Source organism: Laccaria bicolor, genomic scaffold (assembly GCF_000143565.1).
Source record: "Laccaria bicolor S238N-H82 LACBIscaffold_1 genomic scaffold, whole genome shotgun sequence".
NCBI classification, from domain to species: Eukaryota; Fungi; Basidiomycota; class Agaricomycetes; order Agaricales; family Hydnangiaceae; genus Laccaria; species Laccaria bicolor.
Window position 1 is genome coordinate 2,577,409 of NW_001889872.1, and position 19,258 is coordinate 2,596,666.

The 19,258-nt window shown below is 46.1% G+C and overlaps 5 protein-coding genes across 5 annotated transcripts; 4 read left to right on the top strand and 1 right to left on the bottom strand.

The window, feature by feature from the left end:
- Positions 1-208: 208 nt before the first annotated feature.
- Positions 209-914, top strand: LACBIDRAFT_301676 (uncharacterized protein; the record flags this gene model as incomplete). Its single annotated transcript, XM_001873567.1, has 3 exons — positions 209-420; positions 508-812; positions 869-914. Exons 2-3 carry the CDS (start codon positions 628-630, stop codon positions 912-914), a joined length of 231 nt encoding a protein of 76 aa, XP_001873602.1. The 5' UTR covers positions 209-420; positions 508-627.
- A 7,683-nt stretch (positions 915-8,597) lies between these two features.
- On the top strand, positions 8,598-9,888 carry LACBIDRAFT_301678 (uncharacterized protein; the record flags this gene model as incomplete). The annotated part of the gene is made up of 3 exons (XM_001873568.1): positions 8,598-9,323; positions 9,374-9,401; positions 9,452-9,888. The coding sequence occupies 3 exons, from the start codon at positions 8,598-8,600 to the stop codon at positions 9,886-9,888; spliced, it is 1,191 nt and encodes a 396-aa protein (XP_001873603.1).
- An 809-nt stretch (positions 9,889-10,697) lies between these two features.
- LACBIDRAFT_155279 (uncharacterized protein) lies at positions 10,698-11,031 on the top strand (the record flags this gene model as incomplete). Its single annotated transcript, XM_001873569.1, has 2 exons — positions 10,698-10,789; positions 10,908-11,031. Coding segments are annotated over 2 exons (216 nt in total), but the record flags the coding sequence as incomplete, so codon positions are not given.
- A 1,800-nt stretch (positions 11,032-12,831) lies between these two features.
- On the top strand, positions 12,832-13,496 carry LACBIDRAFT_321194 (uncharacterized protein; the record flags this gene model as incomplete). Its single annotated transcript, XM_001873570.1, has 5 exons — positions 12,832-12,868; positions 12,941-12,959; positions 13,025-13,091; positions 13,199-13,378; positions 13,416-13,496. The coding sequence occupies 5 exons, from the start codon at positions 12,832-12,834 to the stop codon at positions 13,494-13,496; spliced, it is 384 nt and encodes a 127-aa protein (XP_001873605.1).
- A 3,919-nt stretch (positions 13,497-17,415) lies between these two features.
- On the bottom strand, positions 17,416-17,692 carry LACBIDRAFT_301680 (uncharacterized protein; the record flags this gene model as incomplete). The annotated part of the gene is made up of 2 exons (XM_001874204.1): positions 17,416-17,472; positions 17,528-17,692. 2 exons carry the CDS (start codon positions 17,690-17,692, stop codon positions 17,416-17,418), a joined length of 222 nt encoding a protein of 73 aa, XP_001874239.1.
- Positions 17,693-19,258: the final 1,566 nt, after the last annotated feature.

A 19,258-nucleotide genomic window follows, 5' to 3' on the forward strand; every position in this document is an offset into this window, starting at 1 on the left:
GAACGGAATGATGGTCTTGCTCGTTCAGGGGGGAAGAAGAAAGGCGGAGGCGGCGGTAAACGGGGGAAGAATGGTGGGAAAGGCAAAGGAGGAGGAGCGGGAGGGGGAGACGTACAAATCAACCTCATCGTCGACCCACACGCCTTCAACTCTGACCCAACCACGACGACGAAGGTGAAAGCGACGACGACGACGACGGCGGTATGCCAGGTGGCTTTTCCCTTCCCAAGCCACATAGTAAAGGCAGCAATGCAGACGCGGGATACTTGCCGGGCTAGCAATGGAGGAATGATGGCGCCATCCACCCGGGTGGGCGAAGAAGCTTGCGGTAGTTGACGTGGCGGGTGTATTGTTGTGGAGAGGCGTGTTTGTGTTGATTTTGTTGGGTAAGAGGTGTCCTAGTGGTGCGTTTTCGGGGTGGTACGTCTTGTTCTTCTCTTCTCTGTCTTTTTTTCATTGGTGGAGTGTGTGATGCTGACGGATTCCCCTTCCTTTGCATGAATACAGGTGCAATGCTTACAACATCTCCTCAGCCGCTGTATGTCTTTTATGTGTCGCTTTTGGGGTTAGTGTGTTTTTTGATGTGAAGGATTTACATGCTAGTAAGGTTTCACCCCGGACTAGATAATGCAATGCATTCATCAAATTGATCTCTCTTTGTTGAACGATGGACTGTCTGGTAACATAGTCATTTACTGTTTACCAATGGCTATGAGAGCCATTTGCTCCTTAGTGCAGCGTATTTGTGCGCCACACTTCTGTCTCTCTGCAGCAAGGGGGTTCAGGGATCTGAATGCCAGACCGGGGGTTGGGTAGGTAGGTCGGCCATAGGCTGAAAAAAAGATTTTTGGAACCCTCTATAAGATAGTCCTAAATTGGTTTTCCAAGGTGATTTACAGTATTCCTGCATCTAAAATATCATTGTATAGTACATTATCTTGACTGGATATTATATTTCATTATATCCGGCCCAATTTCTGGCTTCAAAATTGTTTTTCACAGTCTAATCTTCATCAAATTTTTGTCTAATGTTTTAATCAATCACAATTTATTGACAAAACAGTTAGAGACCAGTTCTTGACACCAATGGGTATGCTGTGTGACCTGATTTCAAAACTCAAATCATCTTGATGCTTTTGACACATCAGACACTCTAAATGGATGCCTGTGTGGTGTGGTATTGCACTCAGGATGCAATGGCTTGGTAAAATATAAAAAGGTTGGATGTGAGACTCAATAGGTGAGTATCAGTCTTGCACAAGTTAATCACTACACTCACTTATTTTTTAGTACCACCTACAATGTGTTGCATTGGAGATAGCCCCATGAAATTGGGTATGTGAAGCCTTAGAGGATCAGAGATTATGATGATGATGTCATATTGCCATATATAGGCATGTGCCTGATTACGTAGGTAGGTAGGTCAAGCACACAGGGCCTTACAAAAAAATTCGACCCCAGCTACTTTTTTTAAATTCTTGAACCCCCTTGCTCTGCAGTAATGAAATCAATGGGTGGATAATTTGAAAGTATAGGCTGATGTTCACCAGTGGCAGCATTGACCTTGCTTGCTGACTGACAATTCAGTTGCTGATGGCAATAGCACTATTAACAAAACCTTTTGTGCTAAGAAAACCTCCCTGCTCATTACCGAATTGCTTCGCGGTTCGCTCCTCACAGGTCGGCTTTTTTCGGTTGTATTTAAATTATGAAAGTTTAGTTCTGTGAGAGTTGTTGGTAGACCTACTTACTCAGTGCACTGGCTCTGCCAGATTGATGCTCATGTGTGGAGGTGTTGGCACACTCCGTGATGAGTAAGCTAGAGGAATGAAAGCTCGCTCATATTAGGATAAGATAAGTACATGAAGTTTTGGGAGTGCTTCTCCCCATTGTACAAATCTGGTTCTGATGCAAAGATTTATATCTCAACTGTTCCTCTATAAAATTTTCAGCACTCTCCATGTTTGCACCTTGCACGATGACCGACATTACTGACAATGCTCAGTCTGCCAGATTGATGCTCATATGTGGAGGTGTTGGCACACCTAAGGTCTAAGGCATGACAGTTAGGGCCAAAATCATGCCATTTTGAAGCCAAAGCCAAGCTGATGGCCTCAGTCATTGGAGCAGAGCCCAAGCCGTGTTTGGTGGCACTCTGCTCCAGTGCTTCAGCCTCGCATGATGGTGGGTGATGGCCTAGTATTTCCTTTATGCATGTTTAATACCCTTAAATATTTACAAAACATTACTTCTTATATTCTCTATTCATTGTTCCTTCCATGAGCTTCCCTCTAAAAAAATACAACCTTCCACCTCCTGTGGGTAACAAAGATTTATGGCCACTAAAAATGCTAAAAACACCCTGGTAAAAAGAATAGAGAGGGTTAAGCAGTGGTAAGGAACCCTTTGTGTGGCATTTTTTCCTTTGACTGGAGGTGGCATGATGGCTTTATATGGAGTAGATATGGGTTTTCTGAGATTGGATTGCAAGACATGTGCCTTGTTTGTCCACATCGGAAACATTTTCCTTTCTTCATATATTCATCTCATTCTTCAATTGTGAATCTGTCAATATCTGATGTTTGGATCTCTAGTTGGTTGAGAGGGTGCATGTGTTGATTGCCATTTATGAATTTATCTTTCCACTGTTGGATCTGATAATATGACTGATCAAAAGCTCTTGCATCTTCAATGTTTCCTTTGAGCATCTTTGGTGGATTCTTCTGTGAGGTGACTTTAATTCTTAACAAAGCATGAAGTCCTTCAAAAATGACATTGCAAGCATTGGATTTTCCTGATCTTTCTGGGTATATCCAGCTTGACTTGCTAATGTCTCAAAGTTGAGGATATATTTTTCTCAGTCTCCTGGCTTGTGTTTTAAGACTGAAAGATTGACTCTTGCTTTGTCTTCTGTCTTTCTTGGATCAAATATTTTCTCCAACAATTCCTTGAATTGTTTCCAATTTAGTCCTGAGTGGAGGCCTACATCTCCTGTGTGTTTGTCTATGAAATGGGTTGCCCATTCAGCAGCTCTTCCATCGGTCATATAACTGAGTGCAAAATTGATTGCCAACTCAAGTGTTGGGAATAGATGTCTGTTTGCTCTCATAAAGGCTTCTACCATTCTGATCCATAATCTGTATTTGAATTCATCTCCATTCAAATCTTTAGGAGCACAGCATCTGTCTGTTCCTTTCCCATTTACAGCTGTTGGGTATGGTTTAACTGTTTCTTGTCAGAGCAATCCACTAGTAACTGGTGGTGTGTCAGGCATCTCTGGTTCTCTGGTTGTTGGAGTTTTGGGATAGGGATTTAACACTAGAACATGATGCCCCTTGTATTTACATGCTGCCCATGCTAATGCCATGTGGCCATTTAAGCCTTTTTCATTTGCATCCATGAATGTAATTGCAAATATGTGGTAGATAAAAATGCTTTTGGAGATGCAACATGACAGCAAGGGGCTTAATTAGTTACTATATACAATGGTGTTGACCACATTTTTCTATCTCCTGCCAAAGCTGAACTTTTCTCCAATTTTTTTACTGACTCACATGTTTGAGATATTTATCTACAAAAGCTAGGTCCTTTTAGTACAATAGGACCTCCAGAATCATACATATAATCAAATTTCATGAACTATTACCTGTTTCAGCAGATGTCACATTGAGCATGTGAGGTTTGCAAATTATGAAAGTCATCTACCTCATATGTCAAACTAGCTATTCAAAGAGATCCATTCTATTCATTGATATTGCATTTGCTTACTTACAACAAGCTTTTACATGCTTATATCATAAGCTTACTTAGTCATCCACCTAAGTAAATTTGAGAAAAAATTTGATCTTGTACTTTACCACTGCTTTATTCACTATCAGAAGCTTTATAGTTGACTTGTTACATCTCAATGACACTTTATGAAGTTAATCTTTATGGTATTTGCCCTCTGCATTTCAATTAATCTAGTTTCTTGCAGCAGTTTTCCCAATGGCCCATCAGCTGGATATGATTCTGCTTTAAGTACATTTTGATGGCATCCTAGTTGCATATTCACAACTGCCCCATTCTCTATCAAAAGCTTTGCAATTGGCTCATAACCCCAAGATGATGCTACCTGAAGTGCATTTCCATGGTGTCCTCTCACATCTGCCCTATTCTCTATTAAAAGCCTTGCAATCACCTCATGGCCACCAGATAATGCTGCCTGAAGTGCACTCCCATAATGTCCTCCTTGTGCATTCACATCTGCCCCATTCTCTAGCAAAAGCTTTGCAATTGCCTCATGACCATTAAATGATGCTGCCTGAAGTGCATTTCCATACCATCCTGCTTGTGCATTAACATCTGCACCATTCTTTACAAAATACTCTGCAAGTGCTCCAAGACCTTTATGTGATGCTGCTTGAAGTGCATTTCCATAGTGTCCTCCTTGTGCATTCACATCTGTTCCATTATCTATCAAAAGCTTTGCAATTGCCTCATAATCTAACAATGTTGCTGCATGAAGTGCATTTCCAAAGTGTCCTCCTTGTGCATTCACATCTGCCCCATTTTCTATTAAAAGCTTTGCAATTGACTCTTGACCTTTGCATACTGCTGTCTGAAGTGCATTTCCATAGCATCCTTGCACATATGCCCCATTCTCTATCAAAAGGTTTGAAATTTCCTTGCAACCACTACATAATGCTGCCTGAAGTGCATTGGGAAAGCATCCTCCTTGTGCATTGACATTGGCCCCATTCTCTATCAAAAGCTTTGCAATTGCCTCAAGACTTTTATATGATGCTGCCTGAAGTGCATTTCCATAGTGTCCTCCTTGTGCATTCACATCTGCCCCATTCTCTATCAACAGTTTCACAATTGCCTCAGAACCACCAAGCAATGCTGCCTGCAGTGCATTTCCATAGTATCCTCCTTGAGCATTGGCATCTGCCCTGTTCTCTATCAAAAGCATTGCAAATGCCTCAAGACCTTTATATGATGCTGCTTGAAGTGCATTTCCATAGGGTCCTCCTTGTGCATTCACATTTGCCCCATTCTCTATCAAAAGCTTTGCAATTCCCTCATGACCCAAATATAATGCTGCCTGAAGTGCATTTCCATAGTGTCCTCCTTGTACATTCACATCTGCCCCATTTTCTATCAAAAGCTTTGCAATCCCCTCATGACCTAGACATAATGCTGTTTGAATTGTTATTCTATAGCATCCTTCATGTAAATTTAGATCTACCCCATTCTCTATCAAAAGCTTTGCAATTGCCTCTTGACCTTTGGATAATGCTGCCTGGAGTACAAGTCCAAGGTGTTTACCCACATTGGCCCCATTCTCAATCAGAAGCTTTGCAATTGCCTCATGACCATTGTTCAATGCTGCTTGGAGTGCATTGCCATAGCGTCTCCCTTGTACATTCACATCTGCCCCATTCTCTATCAGAAGCTTTGCAATTGCCCCATGACCTTTATATGATGCTACCTGAAGTGCATTTCCTCCTTGTGCATTCACACTTGCTCCATTCTCTATCAGCAGTTTTGCAGTTGCCTCATGACCTTCAGACACTGCCACCTGCAGTGCATGCCCATAGTTTCCCTTCATCCATGTATTTACATCTACTCCATTTTTTAGCAGAATAAGTGTAGCTTTGATGAGCCCCACTTTGCATGTATAATAGAGTGGTGGCAAGTGTTCAGAAGCATGCCATGGATCATAAATCTTCACCCAATTAACAAAAGCAGGATTGTTAGGTTTTAAAAGCCTCATCATCAATTTTGATAGAAGAGACTCTTGTACTTGGTCATCACTACCAGATTGTGAGTGGAATATCCAATTTTTTGCTGCATACTTCATAAGGGGAAGATCTGCATTATTTGCTGACTCTGGTGATTCAAGTTGCAGAAGATAGGCAAGACAGGTCTGGGATATTATAGAGTGAGAGAGCTCTTGGTTCAAGCTAAAGACTTTTACTTGCTTGTCATGATGCTGTTTGACATACTTAGACAAGAGATATTCTTTGATAGAGAAGTGTGCAAGCTTAATTTCATCTGTTCTATGTTTAGTGTTTACCTCAATCTGGTGAAATATCCAACATACCTTTTGATTCAATAACAAAACTGGTGCACATCTTCAAAACATCTGAGATATCTTGAAGTTCATTTTCACCCTCAATTTGTGGTCCATTTTTAGCTGCAAGATCAACAGTTACAGTTGCAGCAAGTTCTTTCAATGTCATTGGACGAACAGCAAAACACAACCATAGCAGAAATGTTTTAGTGTAGCCACAGTCTCTTTTATCAATTCCCAACAAGATTCGATCATATGTCTCATCCAAACCTTCAGGTAGATTATTTAGCTGTTCTCTGATTGCCTTCCGAGTTCGGCATTTCTTCAGCTCCATTAGCTGCAAAGCAACCCACCGAAACCTGCATTTGAATTTAGCAAATATTAATTTAGGTACTGGGTAAAAAAACATACATTCCATCTGCTTGCTTTATCAATGTTGACTTTATTTCATTCTGAATCTCTTGATTCCACTTCTGCCAGTCAGAGTCATTCTGAAGCTGATATTCAAGATAGGCCACAATATTATAGTTTCCAGATGCTTTAACCAGATCAACACAGTGGTAAGGACTAAATTTATCATGAATCTCTTTTTCTGGCCTGCTAGTAGTGACCAAGTGCAGCCTGAGATTTCCATTCTTATGCAAGATAACAGTCTGGACCCAGTCAAGCACCTTATCTCTTTCAGAGCATTCATCAAGAGCATCCAGAATAATATATGCAGAGCTGAAGCCATCAAGAATTTTTTGGAGAACATCATGAAGATCATCAATAGATGGTTGCTGATAACCTTTTCCACAGTGAAAATGCAAGTTTTCCAAAACCTTTGGTACACCATTGCCACATTTCAGTGAGAATTGCCAAATAAGTGATCGAATCAGTTTATCATGCAGCTGTAGTTCCTTTTGAGAATCTCTGCCATCAAAAAAGAAATAAGCAGTTGCAAGAGATGATTGTGTTTTGGAGAGATGTTTAATGATGGAAGAGCTAATAAAACATCATCTCTTGGAACAACAAAGCAGACAAAATATTTACCTTAGAATGGTTTTACCACATCCAGCTTAACAATTGGTAAATTCAGAGCCTAAAGTATATCCACCAGCAGATAACTTACATTTTCCTTTGATCCAGAGAAAGCCAGCCTCTGCCAGCCACCTAGAAAAGCTTCTCCCATTGAGAAACCATGAGCAGGAGCTTGGCTGACTCTTTAAAATTGTATATGCTGCATGGTAATTCCTAGAACTGTCAGGTGGGGAAAGCCATGCAAAAATATCTCTAACTAAAGTAATCAAGGTGGTTAGTTCAAATGACACAGGTAGAACAGGTATATATATATATACTGAGTTGTTCATTCTCAATTGTCTGAAGAGTAATTTTAACACCCAAATCCACAACTAGTAAACAAAATAATTCTTGATGTCAATAGCATATTGTGTTTATTACATACCTTGATTAGTGACTCGCTGAATGATAACACCTGTTAGAATGCAGGTGAGAGTTTTGAACATGAGATTGTCCAAATTGACCTACCTTGGTTGTTGCCAGTATTTACATTCCCAACCCTCTCGAAATTATTCACAACACCAACTTCAGTGCTAGTTGAATGATCTGCATGGTGAGCTTGCATTTGATATAAACCATAAGAATTTATTGTAGAATTTACTGGCTGACTTGAACCCTGGATCCACAGTGGGAAGGTTGGATGGAGGTGCAGTCGAGGTGCGTGAGTCAAATTTCGGATGACCTATGTCGGAACCATCAGTAACATCGGAAAGCAGAATTTTAAGCAGAACAGACCAGTCAAGACGGGGAAAGGCTGTTGCGAGGGCTGGGCGGTCTCATGTGGAGGGTGGCCGCCTACAATGTTTGATTAGATGAGGGTCAATATTGACTTGACGCAAGGGGTTGTCAGGTATCTCACCAGCGGCAGCCATTCCCGCATCCGCCGCGCGGATGGCTGAGGATGGAGTCATGGTGGGTGGGCGAGAACTGGAGCGGGCTGCACTACTAGTACTATCGTTCACAGATCGAGGTATCGGCGACCGCAATCTTGCGACCTTGTTGAGACTAGACAGCGGTTTCAATGTAGAATTTTTGGGTTGGTTTGACATCATAGACGAGATGGGAGTTGAGAAGGAAGATGAAGCGCTTGTTGTTTACGGTGTGGCCTTGGAATTACATCCGCAAACAAAAGTCATGTGTCTCCGGGGCATGATCTGGGATTTCTCGCACACCTACTTTTGCCTCGACCAAACCTTAGGAACATGAGCGATAGTCGCCAAATCACTAACGATCCAAAACCCGCTCTTTAGGCAGGTAGGAAGGGTCCGTGGTGTGCTGGGAAACGAGAATGTACGCTACTCTTTTTCGCCTTTGTCTCCAACACTTTGATGGTAAATTGGTCCCCCCAAAGCCCCTCGACATCACCGACGTGCAAGGCGAAGTTATGTAACGCGTAAATCCCCATCAAGGTCAAGAAGCCTTCGGTGTTTAGGAACCGAGCTGTGAATTAGGTCAGTTGTGTTCCCTCTCTTCGTCCGTCATGCCAGAACGGCACTCTTTCCCCTGGGGTCTTCATGCTCTGACACAGTGTCTAATTGTTCTATCTATCACAGTGTCTTCAAGCAAAACTTCAATATGGACCCGCTGGTCAATCTTCCTCCCTATCGCCGTCACTTCCTGCTATCTTGTGTGTTACACCTCAACAGGAGATGTGGTCGTTGACCAAGGCCTTGGAACTGCTATCTTGATCCAGCTCATGGTAGCCGTGGATTACATCCTCATTACCGATGTCCAGAGGAACATCTACCCGAAGGATCAGCCCCCAAGAAATAAGGGCGCAGAGGTTGACATGTCATTGATGAAGCGTTTCCGTCGTGCCCTTAGCCTGTACACCAATCCACGCGGAATAGGGTGGTCATTTGAACCGCGGACCCTTCCGAGACCGTCAACCAAACCACGCTTCGCATTCGTCTCATCAAGGATCATCCGTGCCCTCGCCAGCGCGCTGATAGGCACTTTCGCATCTGTGATGATCAACTCTAACCCAGCGTTGTCGGGTATCACCTTATCCGTGAAGGACATGGGTTGGTTTCATCATACTACGGGCGTTTTTGCATTCGCCCTCAACGCCATCGCACAAATCAACACGATACATTGTGTTTTGGCTGCTTTTTGTGTGGGTGTTGGGATTTCTGGCCCGGAAGAGTGGCCGGATCTGTTTGGAAGTCCGTTTGACGCTTATAGCGTGCAAAGGTTCTGGGGGTACGTACGTTTGAGCCCAGATGTGATCCATCTGACCGAAACACCCATTTACAGGCGGACGTGGCATCAGGTATTGCGTCGAGTAAGTTTCATCGACGCCATTACTTACCTTACACTAACAATACTTTTCAGCCACTAAAATCATGCACCATCTTTGTGGTCACAAAAATCCTCCACTGTCCAACAAGCCATACACCGCCCTTGTCTTCCTTAACACCGTGTTTTTGATCTCAGGTCTCGTTCACGTTGGGGGCGAATACATGATGCTCGGCAGACTGGGTTCAAGTTTAGGAGCATTCCGATTCTTCCTCCTTCAAGGCCTTGCTGTCTCTGCTGAGACGATCGTTTCCAATGTGTTGAGCCTTTCTGGATCGAGCTTGGCGAGCCCTGGAGAAGCAGCACTTCCAACACCAAAATTGTGGACGCGGATTGTTGGGTACGTCTGGGTGCTCTTGTGGTTTTGGTGGTCCCTGCCTTTTATGGTGGATCCGGGTATTCTGGCGGGTGCTTATGGTCCACATAGAGGATTGACGTTTGAAAGGTTGTCAGAATCGGCGGTTAACGTTTAACGTTTATCATCGGTTGACCGTGGATGTTTGGACGTCGACTCTGTAGAGGTGTCCGTATTACATGAATATAATATCTGACTTGGAATAACTGGTCGTGTGAGGCTTAGTGACATTTCTGATCGTACCTACACAGCTCATATACAACAAAAAACCCATACTCGCACACCATGTCCTGATCTCCGACCACACTGCAATGGACACCCAAACCCAACTCGCTCAAGGCCTGCGCTTCTACCAGATGGTACGCTTCCCCTCTACCATGCTTTATCCACCAAAATTCTGAATCTTCGAAGCCAGAAGTCCATTACGACGTCATTGAAGAAGGCCCAGCATCCACCGTCGCGCGGACGTGGATACCAGCCTCGGATGACCCCCCTGAGCACGCTCGATGGATAGTGGTCAAGTCTGCAACGACGCAGGGGAAGTTTGCTAGGGAACCGCACGACATCGTGAAGGAATTGCAGGTGCTTAGCTCAGTGACGCATGAAAATGTATGTCTTCCTTCCGAGCCTTGGTGATTCGGACTCTAGGCTGACGCGAGAATGGAGATCATCGATGTTCTAGGTAGCTACCATGACCGCGTAGATCTGAGCGCGTTGAACATCTACATGCCATACATACCCATCTCCCTTTCCGAGCTCTTGGCTTGTCCGTGGTTCTCCCCACACCCACCTCCACAGAACAACCACACTTCTTCCAAAGGAGGGGGGGTAGGGGAGCCCGCCCGCTTCACACTCCTCGCCAAATCGATAGCCTATCAAGTTCTAAACGCGTTAGTGTACCTCCACCACCCATCTCGAAGGATCGCACATCGGGATATAAAACCGGACAATATCTTGCTCACCAAAGAAGGATGCGTTAAGCTCATCGATTTTGGCGTTGCGTACCAACCCCCCACATCGTCCGCCTCCCCTCCGACTCTATTCCCAGAAAAAGAAGGTCATCTCTATTTCGAAGTGTCGACTAGGTACCTTTTCTACCTTCCACCTTTGACACTTTACTGAGACGCACATAAACAGAGGCTACAGACCCCCTGAACTCCTCTTCTCCTCCCGCTCATATGATCCTCAAGCACTAGATCTATGGAGCTTCGGAGCGACGTTTGCAGAGTTCTTCACGCCCCTCCGATTAATCAGTGACGATTTGTCTTCCGGCTCTTCGTCCAACTGTTCCTCCCACTCGTGCGAAGACGAGGACACGAGGAGAGGCCAGAGAACGTCGTCCGCGGACTCTCGGAGGACCTCTGAAACCACCACCCCAACAACAAGCAGCCGCGACGTACCCAAGCAGATTAAACCTTTCCTGATACCTAAATACCTCCGCGTAGGATACCCAGGCGCGCAATGGACGAGGGAAACACTGTTTAATGGAGATCGGGGAGAGATCGGGCTTGCGTGGAGCACCTACTGCGGAGAGTTGGCCAGTGAGTTGGTTTTCCTTTTGTGCTGGTTTTTGTGGTATTTTCCTTTTGGTACCGCTTAAGTGGTTGGTTTGAGTGTGCTTTGTGGTTGATTTTTTTAGACCATTTATGCATGTCGCTTTTGGTGCCTTCCGTCGTTGCTTTTCGTTCTCTGTTTTCGGCACTTATTGACCAACACGTCTTACCCATAGGAATTCAAAGACTTGCCAGTCTTTGAATCCTCCAGCGAGAATAACGCAAATTTGAAGCTGTCAGCGTGGCTTCGGCTTCGAAATTGTTTGATTTTGGCGGTGAAGCCGACGCTACTTAAGCTAAGCCTAAGCCGGGGACCTGAACAGGCCCCAACCCTCAATCACGACGGTGACCTCACCTTCAAACGACCCGGTCAGACTTTTTCTTAAAATTACTAGCCATTTTTACGTCTAACGAACTGCGTTTCTTCCAGATTTCCCGCCGTCGGGGTCAACGATCCTTCTCAATGCACTCGTGGCCACCTCCCCTTTCGCCCTTCCTCTCGAGCCACCTCATATGCTCTCCCTTTTATCTTCTACCCTTCTCCCTCTTGGGTTACACCATTCCCATCCTCTTCTACTCGTGTCGCTGGATGAACTTTACGTATGCACCCAATCTCAAAGTACATGGATGCCTTTGAACTTGGGCAATCATACTTCGCAGATTTCAAGAATTGTCACCACAAGATGGTTAGGATTTCACTCTATTCCATCTCTGCCCCTTGATTGATATGATAGTAGGGATTAGCCTAGGAAATACCTGTGCATCGTCTCTAATTTCAGCTTGCGCACCTCAACCCCTCCCCGGACATGTCACGTGACTTACCACTTCGAACCTTGAACGCCATCTTTTTAGTACTCTGTCTCGCTCAGACCACGATATGATCATGGTTGGCATAATATTACAGTATTCCAATAAATAAAAATGTAATTTAGGCAGAATTTTCTTTTTTTTTGTGTACACATAGTCATCTAGAGAGAGAATATACTACAGTTACATTCACAATCTTAGGCATTATATTGCTATTAGCTCAAATATGTATGCATGTCCTTATGGCCTAGGTGGACGAGCTCTGTATCGTGGGAACAGCAATTGCTCAAGGTGTGTGGTTCGACTCCCGTAGTAAGATTTTTTTTTGCATTTGGTTTTATGGCTCAAAAAGTCCGTAACCTGGATTATGGTGCGTTCCGACAGTCATTTTTTCAATGCCAAGTGGGTTAGTTTCTGTTAAGTTTGCTGCCATTATTTATGAAAGTTCGAGCCAAATCAGGATAACCGTGAAGCCATTTTTTTCATATGTCCAATAAATAGGCTGTGTTATGTTTATTTTCTCCCCTCAATATATATATCAAATATGTAAAGAAACGTAGAAAATGTGCGAAGTCGAACGTTGATCTTGGAATATAAGATATGATAATATCAAGTGACGTGTCCGGGGAGGGGTTGAGGTGCGCAAGCTCTCAGCATCCTTGCAGCATCCCTCGTCACGAGGACTTGTATACCAACCTCAAATGATCCTTCTGAGCACGCACGATGAGAAGTTGGAGAGTGCGCAACGACACAGAGGAAGTTCGCAAGGGAGCCACATGATATAGTCAAGGAACTATGTCGGGTGGTTAGCTTTGCGACTCATGACAGCGTATGTCCCTCGAGCCTTTGCGTCTTTTCTAGTACTCGAAACTGACAATAGAACAATGTCTATAGACGTCTTAGGCGCGTAAATCTTATCCGCGGTTCTCACCACGGTGGCAAGTCGAGTACCGCTGGCTCTGTCAGATCGAAGCTTATGTGTGGAGGCAGACAATGGAGAGGAGAAACTAAGGCCAGCTCGTCGCAGCCGTGATCCTGATACGCCAGCAGGCCTGAAGTTTCCTGAAGCCAAAACGTGCATCAGACGACGACGAGTCTGATGCCGCTACTCCTGCATCTGACGAGGACGAAAAGGTCAAACCTGCCCGCAAATGGTGCAAGCCCAAGGCCACTGCTCCAGCTCGAAAATGCCGCGCCCCAGCCAGGGAAACACCTAAACACGACTCGTCGAAGCGACCAACCTCCCCTGTATGTTGAAGCCCCAGCACCTTCCGCGGCACCTCAGGAAAGGGAGGATCGACCTGCTTCCTATGTCAGCCCTGTCCACTTTCTCGACACGGGTCGCAAATTACGCTTCGTCACTTAGAAGATGGCACTTGCCAATTTCAAACTGAGCTGTGCAGGACGATAGGAGATTGAACCTCTTCACAAGGTAAAGCACACTCTGGTCTTCTCGAAGTTCAGGCTGATAAGACTCCGATTTAGTTATCGCAGGACTTGTGAATCTAACAACGTCGACTCTTTGTCATTTGTGTCCAGATCGTAAACGACGAGCCAAAGTCTCTGTGCTTATCTACAATTGTGCAAGATATTGGGGCCTTGGGAATGTAGCGTTGAGATCCGCTTTTGCGAAATTGTTTGATCTGGTGAGCCATTTATGAACCCACATATCCGCGTTAAAGTTCACATTGCTCCTTTTCAAAGTTACTCCAAAGGAGCAAGTACACATCAACGGACGAGCAAGCGCCTACTATGAGGTTCAAACTTTGCTCAAGGGGGGCGTAGAATCGATTTACATGGTAAACGAATCCATATTTACAAGGTATGCATATCATCACGGCTTGGAGCTCGTCTCACGCGTTTCTTACAGTATGAAATCGAGTCAATTGCGCAAAGGAAGTTCGAAGATTTCCCAAGCTATAAATCCGTCGTGTACCATGATGACGTGCCACCGGCCGTTTGGTTGGCGATATTGTCAAGATATTGTTGCCCAATTTACCCCCTTGTCCGACTTCATCCCCCTCATCCCCACAATATTTGGCTTCACCAGCCCTCTTGGCTTCTTCACCGTACACACACCCCTGCCGCCTCTTCGTCTTCACCCACCATCCCTCAGACATGTTTGTCCGGTCTCTCATCCCAGTCTGTTGCGTCCTCCTCATCTTCCTCCCTGTCCTCCCTACCTCCTCCGTCCGCATCTCAACCCTTAGACCTCCTCTCCCACTTCCTCGCCTACCCCTCTTCCAAGCCGCTCCAGGCTGCTGATGCACTGCTTCACCCGTGGTTTGTGTCAGGTCCGGACAGGGGCTAGTGTTCAGTGGGCTACCGGAAGTCGCAACCGAAAGTGAATCGCTCGCAAGGCATTTCAACGGACAACTATGTCGACCACTACTTCGAGTAAAGTGCTCGTATGAGTGGGGAGGGGAGTCAATAGGGGCGTCAACTACTATTCAGCGTTCCGGAATGGTACAGTAACGAAACAGATGGTTAGACAATTTGGAAGTATATAGTCCAACATTCGACAAAAAGAGGTCAAGTCATCGTCATCACCTGATCCGTGGCGAAAACTGTAAATCCTGCACATCAAAAAACACACTAACCCCAAAATGATCGACATGCAGCGGCTGAGGAGACGTTGTATGCATTGCACCTGTATCTATTGAAAAAAAAAGGGAATCCGTTAGCGTCACACATCCACCAATGAGAGAAGATAGGAAAAAGACGTACCACCCCGAAAACGCACCACTGGGACACCTCTAACCCAACAAAATGAACACAAACGCGCCTCCCCACAAGACTACACCCGCCACGTCAACTACCGCAAGCTTCTTGGCCCATCCTCGTGCATGGCGCCATGATTCTTCCATTGCCAGCCTGGCAAGTATCCCGTGTCTGCGTTGGTGTCTTCCTCTGCCTTTACTACGTGGCTTTGGATAGGAAAAGCTGCCTGGCATACCACCGTCGTCGTAGCTTGGTCCTTCGTTGTTATCTTCGTCGTCCTCGTAGTTCTGGCCGAAATTAAAGGCTTGTGGGTCTTGACTTGCACATCTCCCCCTCCTCCTCCTCCTCCTCCCTTCTTCCCCCGTTTCACCTTTCTTCTTCACCCCTGCACCACCCCCAGGAACGGGGAGGACCATCATTCCGTTCCCTAACAATGGGTTCCCCATGTCTTTTCCCTTTTTTCGTGGGGAACAACACCATGATTGGAAGACGAAGAGGTAAAGAAGGAGCAGGAGCGTGGATCCCGCGGACGAGTTTGTTCAATGACGATGGCAGCGCATATACTCGACACCGCCGCCATCCCCGCCAAAACTGCAGAAAATTTTTTCGGGCTTTGCGTTATGTGGTTGCCTTTCACGTCGATGCTTCCGATGAGTGCCTTCCCGCGCTTGTCCAAGAAATCGCTTGATGCGCTTTGTGTGTACCCAATTCGTGCTCGAGCATGCGGAGGCGCTCTTCTTTGACGATGGGGTTGAGTAGTGTGGCGTTGTATTCGAGTGGGTCGGAGGCCCATGGTACAAATTCGCGGAAGGAGGTAGAGTGGGGACGTAAGTGGGGTCGAAGATCGTTTTGTTACGAGTGGAGTTGTGAAGGTGGGATGGAGAGACTGGATCGTCGAAGTGGTGGTGTGGGGTGTTGTTGTTGGGTGGGAGCTCTGAGACCGAGCAGGAAACTGAGGGATATCGTTCCCTGGGTGCTAGGCTGCTTTATCAGCAGCGCTAGCGTGCAGACTCGGCGGCAGTGACGTCGGTCTTTGCCTACTACGAGAATTCCGCGTTCCCGTTAAATGTCGTCGACGTGAGACTCCGCCGTGGAGCGAGGCTTGGTGGTCGACTTGGCCCCGTCCACGGTGGAGTGTATTGCGTGCTTGGCAGTGATGGAAAGGATGCCAGGAAAGGATACAAAAAGCGGTGAAAAGGTGCTACGTGCATAGTTTGCGAGATCCAGTGCGTCCACAGACATTTTGACGATGTGCATGGTGGAAAATGGGGATGGTGGTCCCAGTACTTGGCTTGTGCTTGCGGAAAGGGAAGAGAAGATTCTTCCCCAGGATGTTCTTCCTGAGGATAATATCCCCTAGAGTCCTGCGAGAGAAGGGATACTCTTCCTGCGTAGCATACACCATTCGAGCTGGCTGCACCGACCTGTTACTGGATGGCGCATTCACCGCATGCTTGTTAGAGCTTCGGCGGCTTCATGGATTGGTCACTCAGTACCTTCTCCTCTTCGACCTCCCATCTTCACCTTTCTCTCTTTGAACTTTCCCCCCCTTCGCATATTGCGTGTCTTCTTCGTCTTCCTCCTCTTAGGTACCTAATTCCACGGATGGTCCGGAAAATCAATGAGCTTGATGTGCGACCCCTCAAGGTGGGTGGTGGTCGTACGTTAGTCCGTTTAGAACTCGGTAGGCTATCGATTTGATGAGGGGAGTGAAGCGCGTCGATTCTCTTGTGGTGGGTGGGCTTTGAAGTTTGATCATACGAGTGCGGTGGTGTGTGGTGAGAACCGCGGATAAGATCTACGTGCCTAGGACGTCTATGATCCCTATTTTAACGTCAGTTTTGAGTACTAGAAGAGACAGGCTCGAGGGACGTACGCTTACATGAGTCGTCATGTCATGGTGGGCGAGTATAGAGGTGTGTGTGATCACAACAACAGTCACTCAGCTCATACACCTTGCATACACCAATTCCACTTCATTCACGGCTTCAAGTCACAAAAAGGTGTTACGCATCTACCAAGTAAGGCGTAGTAGATCAACGTTATCGTTGGCTTGTTTGAAAAATACGTTTTCCCCCTCCTCCCAAATGTCCTTTCGCAAGTTTCTATTTCTTCCTTTCCCACCAGTACCTCTGCCGCCTCGGAGGCTGCTGCCGAAGTCTACATAGTGCTTGCATGTGGCCATCACTCAATCGCACGAAATCCACCTATTCACCTCCAAAGTACTCTTCACTTCCTGCACGAGGCGAAGCCTGTCCAGCTTAACGGATGGTTCTATCTTGACAAGGGTTCCGTCAATTGATAGGCTCGGCGCATTTTCAGCTTCCTACGATGTCTTCGTGGTACTATCTTTACGCTGAGTTGGCGCCTTGGGTTTCATTTACGCGTTTAGCCGACTTCACCCTGTCAAGAACGCGTGAGACAAGCTTCGAGATGGGAGGTTCGAATGAGCGAGGCAAACCTGAAAGTGAGAAGTCGTTTGCAATCAAAAGTGGTGCTAAGTCCTTTGGGTGACGTTGAATCTGGTAGTATGCGCTTGTTCGTCCGTTGAGCGAGTACCCGCTTCAACTGTTCTTGCACACTTGACGTGAAACGACGAGTTTGAATACATCTGGACCGGGCTATAAAGGAGATGATGAGCTGTTTACAAGTCTGTTTGAGTTGTGTGAGGCTCACCAGATCGAGAATGTCGCGGGAGTGGATCTCAACACTACACTCCGCAAGGACTGGATTTCTTGCAGAATTGTGGATAAGTAGGGGCAGACAGTTTGTCGCATTTTGGAAGACGATACCCAAAAACGACCGGCAACGCGTCAATGGTATTGAAATTCCCAGATCCATTTAGTCTACGATGGAAGCGAGTAACTGTAAACGGGAATCTTATGAGCGAAGAATTCGGGGACGGGACTGCGCTTACCTTAAGAAAAGGCATTGTCTCCTTTCGGCGTCCTGCACAACTCGATTCAAAATCGACAGGCGCCATTTTGTAGATGACGAGACGTAACTCGCGAACAGAGAGCTCTTCCGGCATCGTTGTTGAGATAGCGTAGGGTGCTGCTGGAACGACGACTTCTCCCCTTCCTTTTCCTGAAACGTGGAGTGTGCTGGCACTTCAATGTCCATTAGCGCCCGGCAAGGTCGGTTGAAAGGCGGGGCTTCCTGGTCTTCACCAGAGTTGTGTTTGAGCTTCCTTAGCTGGGGCGCGAGGTTTGCAAGATGTATCAGCGACCTTGGGCTTGCGTCCTTTAAGCTTACGGACATCGTCGCCGTCGTTGTCGGATGGAGAGTAGTGGCGGCACCAAAGTCGCCGTTACCTGATACACGTTTGGCTTTACAGGACTTCCCGGACTTTGTCGTCATCCCCATCCACCCTATCTTCTCCATTCGCTTCTCAACCCCTAGACGTCCTCTCTGGGCGCTGGTGCCTTTCGAACCATCATTTGCTCCTGAATGTTGATTTCTTGAAGTCTAGCGGATGTGATGGGAGTTCGTCTTGGGAGAAGGCGTGGCTCGGACTTGAGAACGTGCAATGAAGGGGGTATGAACATGTCGAGCTTTGCAGGAGTCCTCAGGTCCTTGCATGCTAATCCACGTAGAATAAGCGTCGTCATATTAGAATCAATTCGGAGTTGATAACGAACGTCGAGGCTTCACAGGAAGAAGGTATCGTGTCGTTCCGACTCGAGAACGTGCAGTGAAAGGAAGATAAACATTCCGAGCTTTGCAGGCATCTTAAACCACGTAGAAGAAGCGTCGTCATATATAACGATCATTGAGGCTCCACAGACTCCGATTAGATGATGTTCTGCGCTCCAAGGGGATCGAAGGTGCAGGTCAGGGTAACCGCTGAACATGCTTGATATCCATGGATCTGCTAGACACCGAATTTGGGCTAGAGGTTTGTTTAAGCTCTTGAAAATCTTGAATTGGCGTATCGGGCGTTGCCTTCAGAAACCTCCAAGTCGATTAAGTCGCGGCGCAGCTGCACGCGGTGTCAGTCTGTAATGCGAGCAGAATAGATTATAAAGAATCGAACCTACCAAGCTGTTCGAGAATGAGCACGTCCACCCATCATCCCTGGTTTCCTGCCGAGAGCGGTCAAACAGAGGTTTCACGATGGTCACAAAGTAACAAGTTGTTCTCGCATCCGTGGTGTCTTCTGCTACGGTTATAGAATATCAAGATAATATGACATCACTTCGAATGACACATACCATCAGTTGAAATACTGGAAATAGCGAAAGTTCGGATGTTTTAAAAGAAGGTGGCTTTGCCGCGGGGGCGTTCGTGTTCGTGCTTCTCCAACCACGATTCTTGACTCTTGAAAGGCGGTGAATGAATGCCCATCGTGAAAGTGCGTTCATCTGAGGCAAACCGGATAGATATGCGATCATAGGGACGGATACC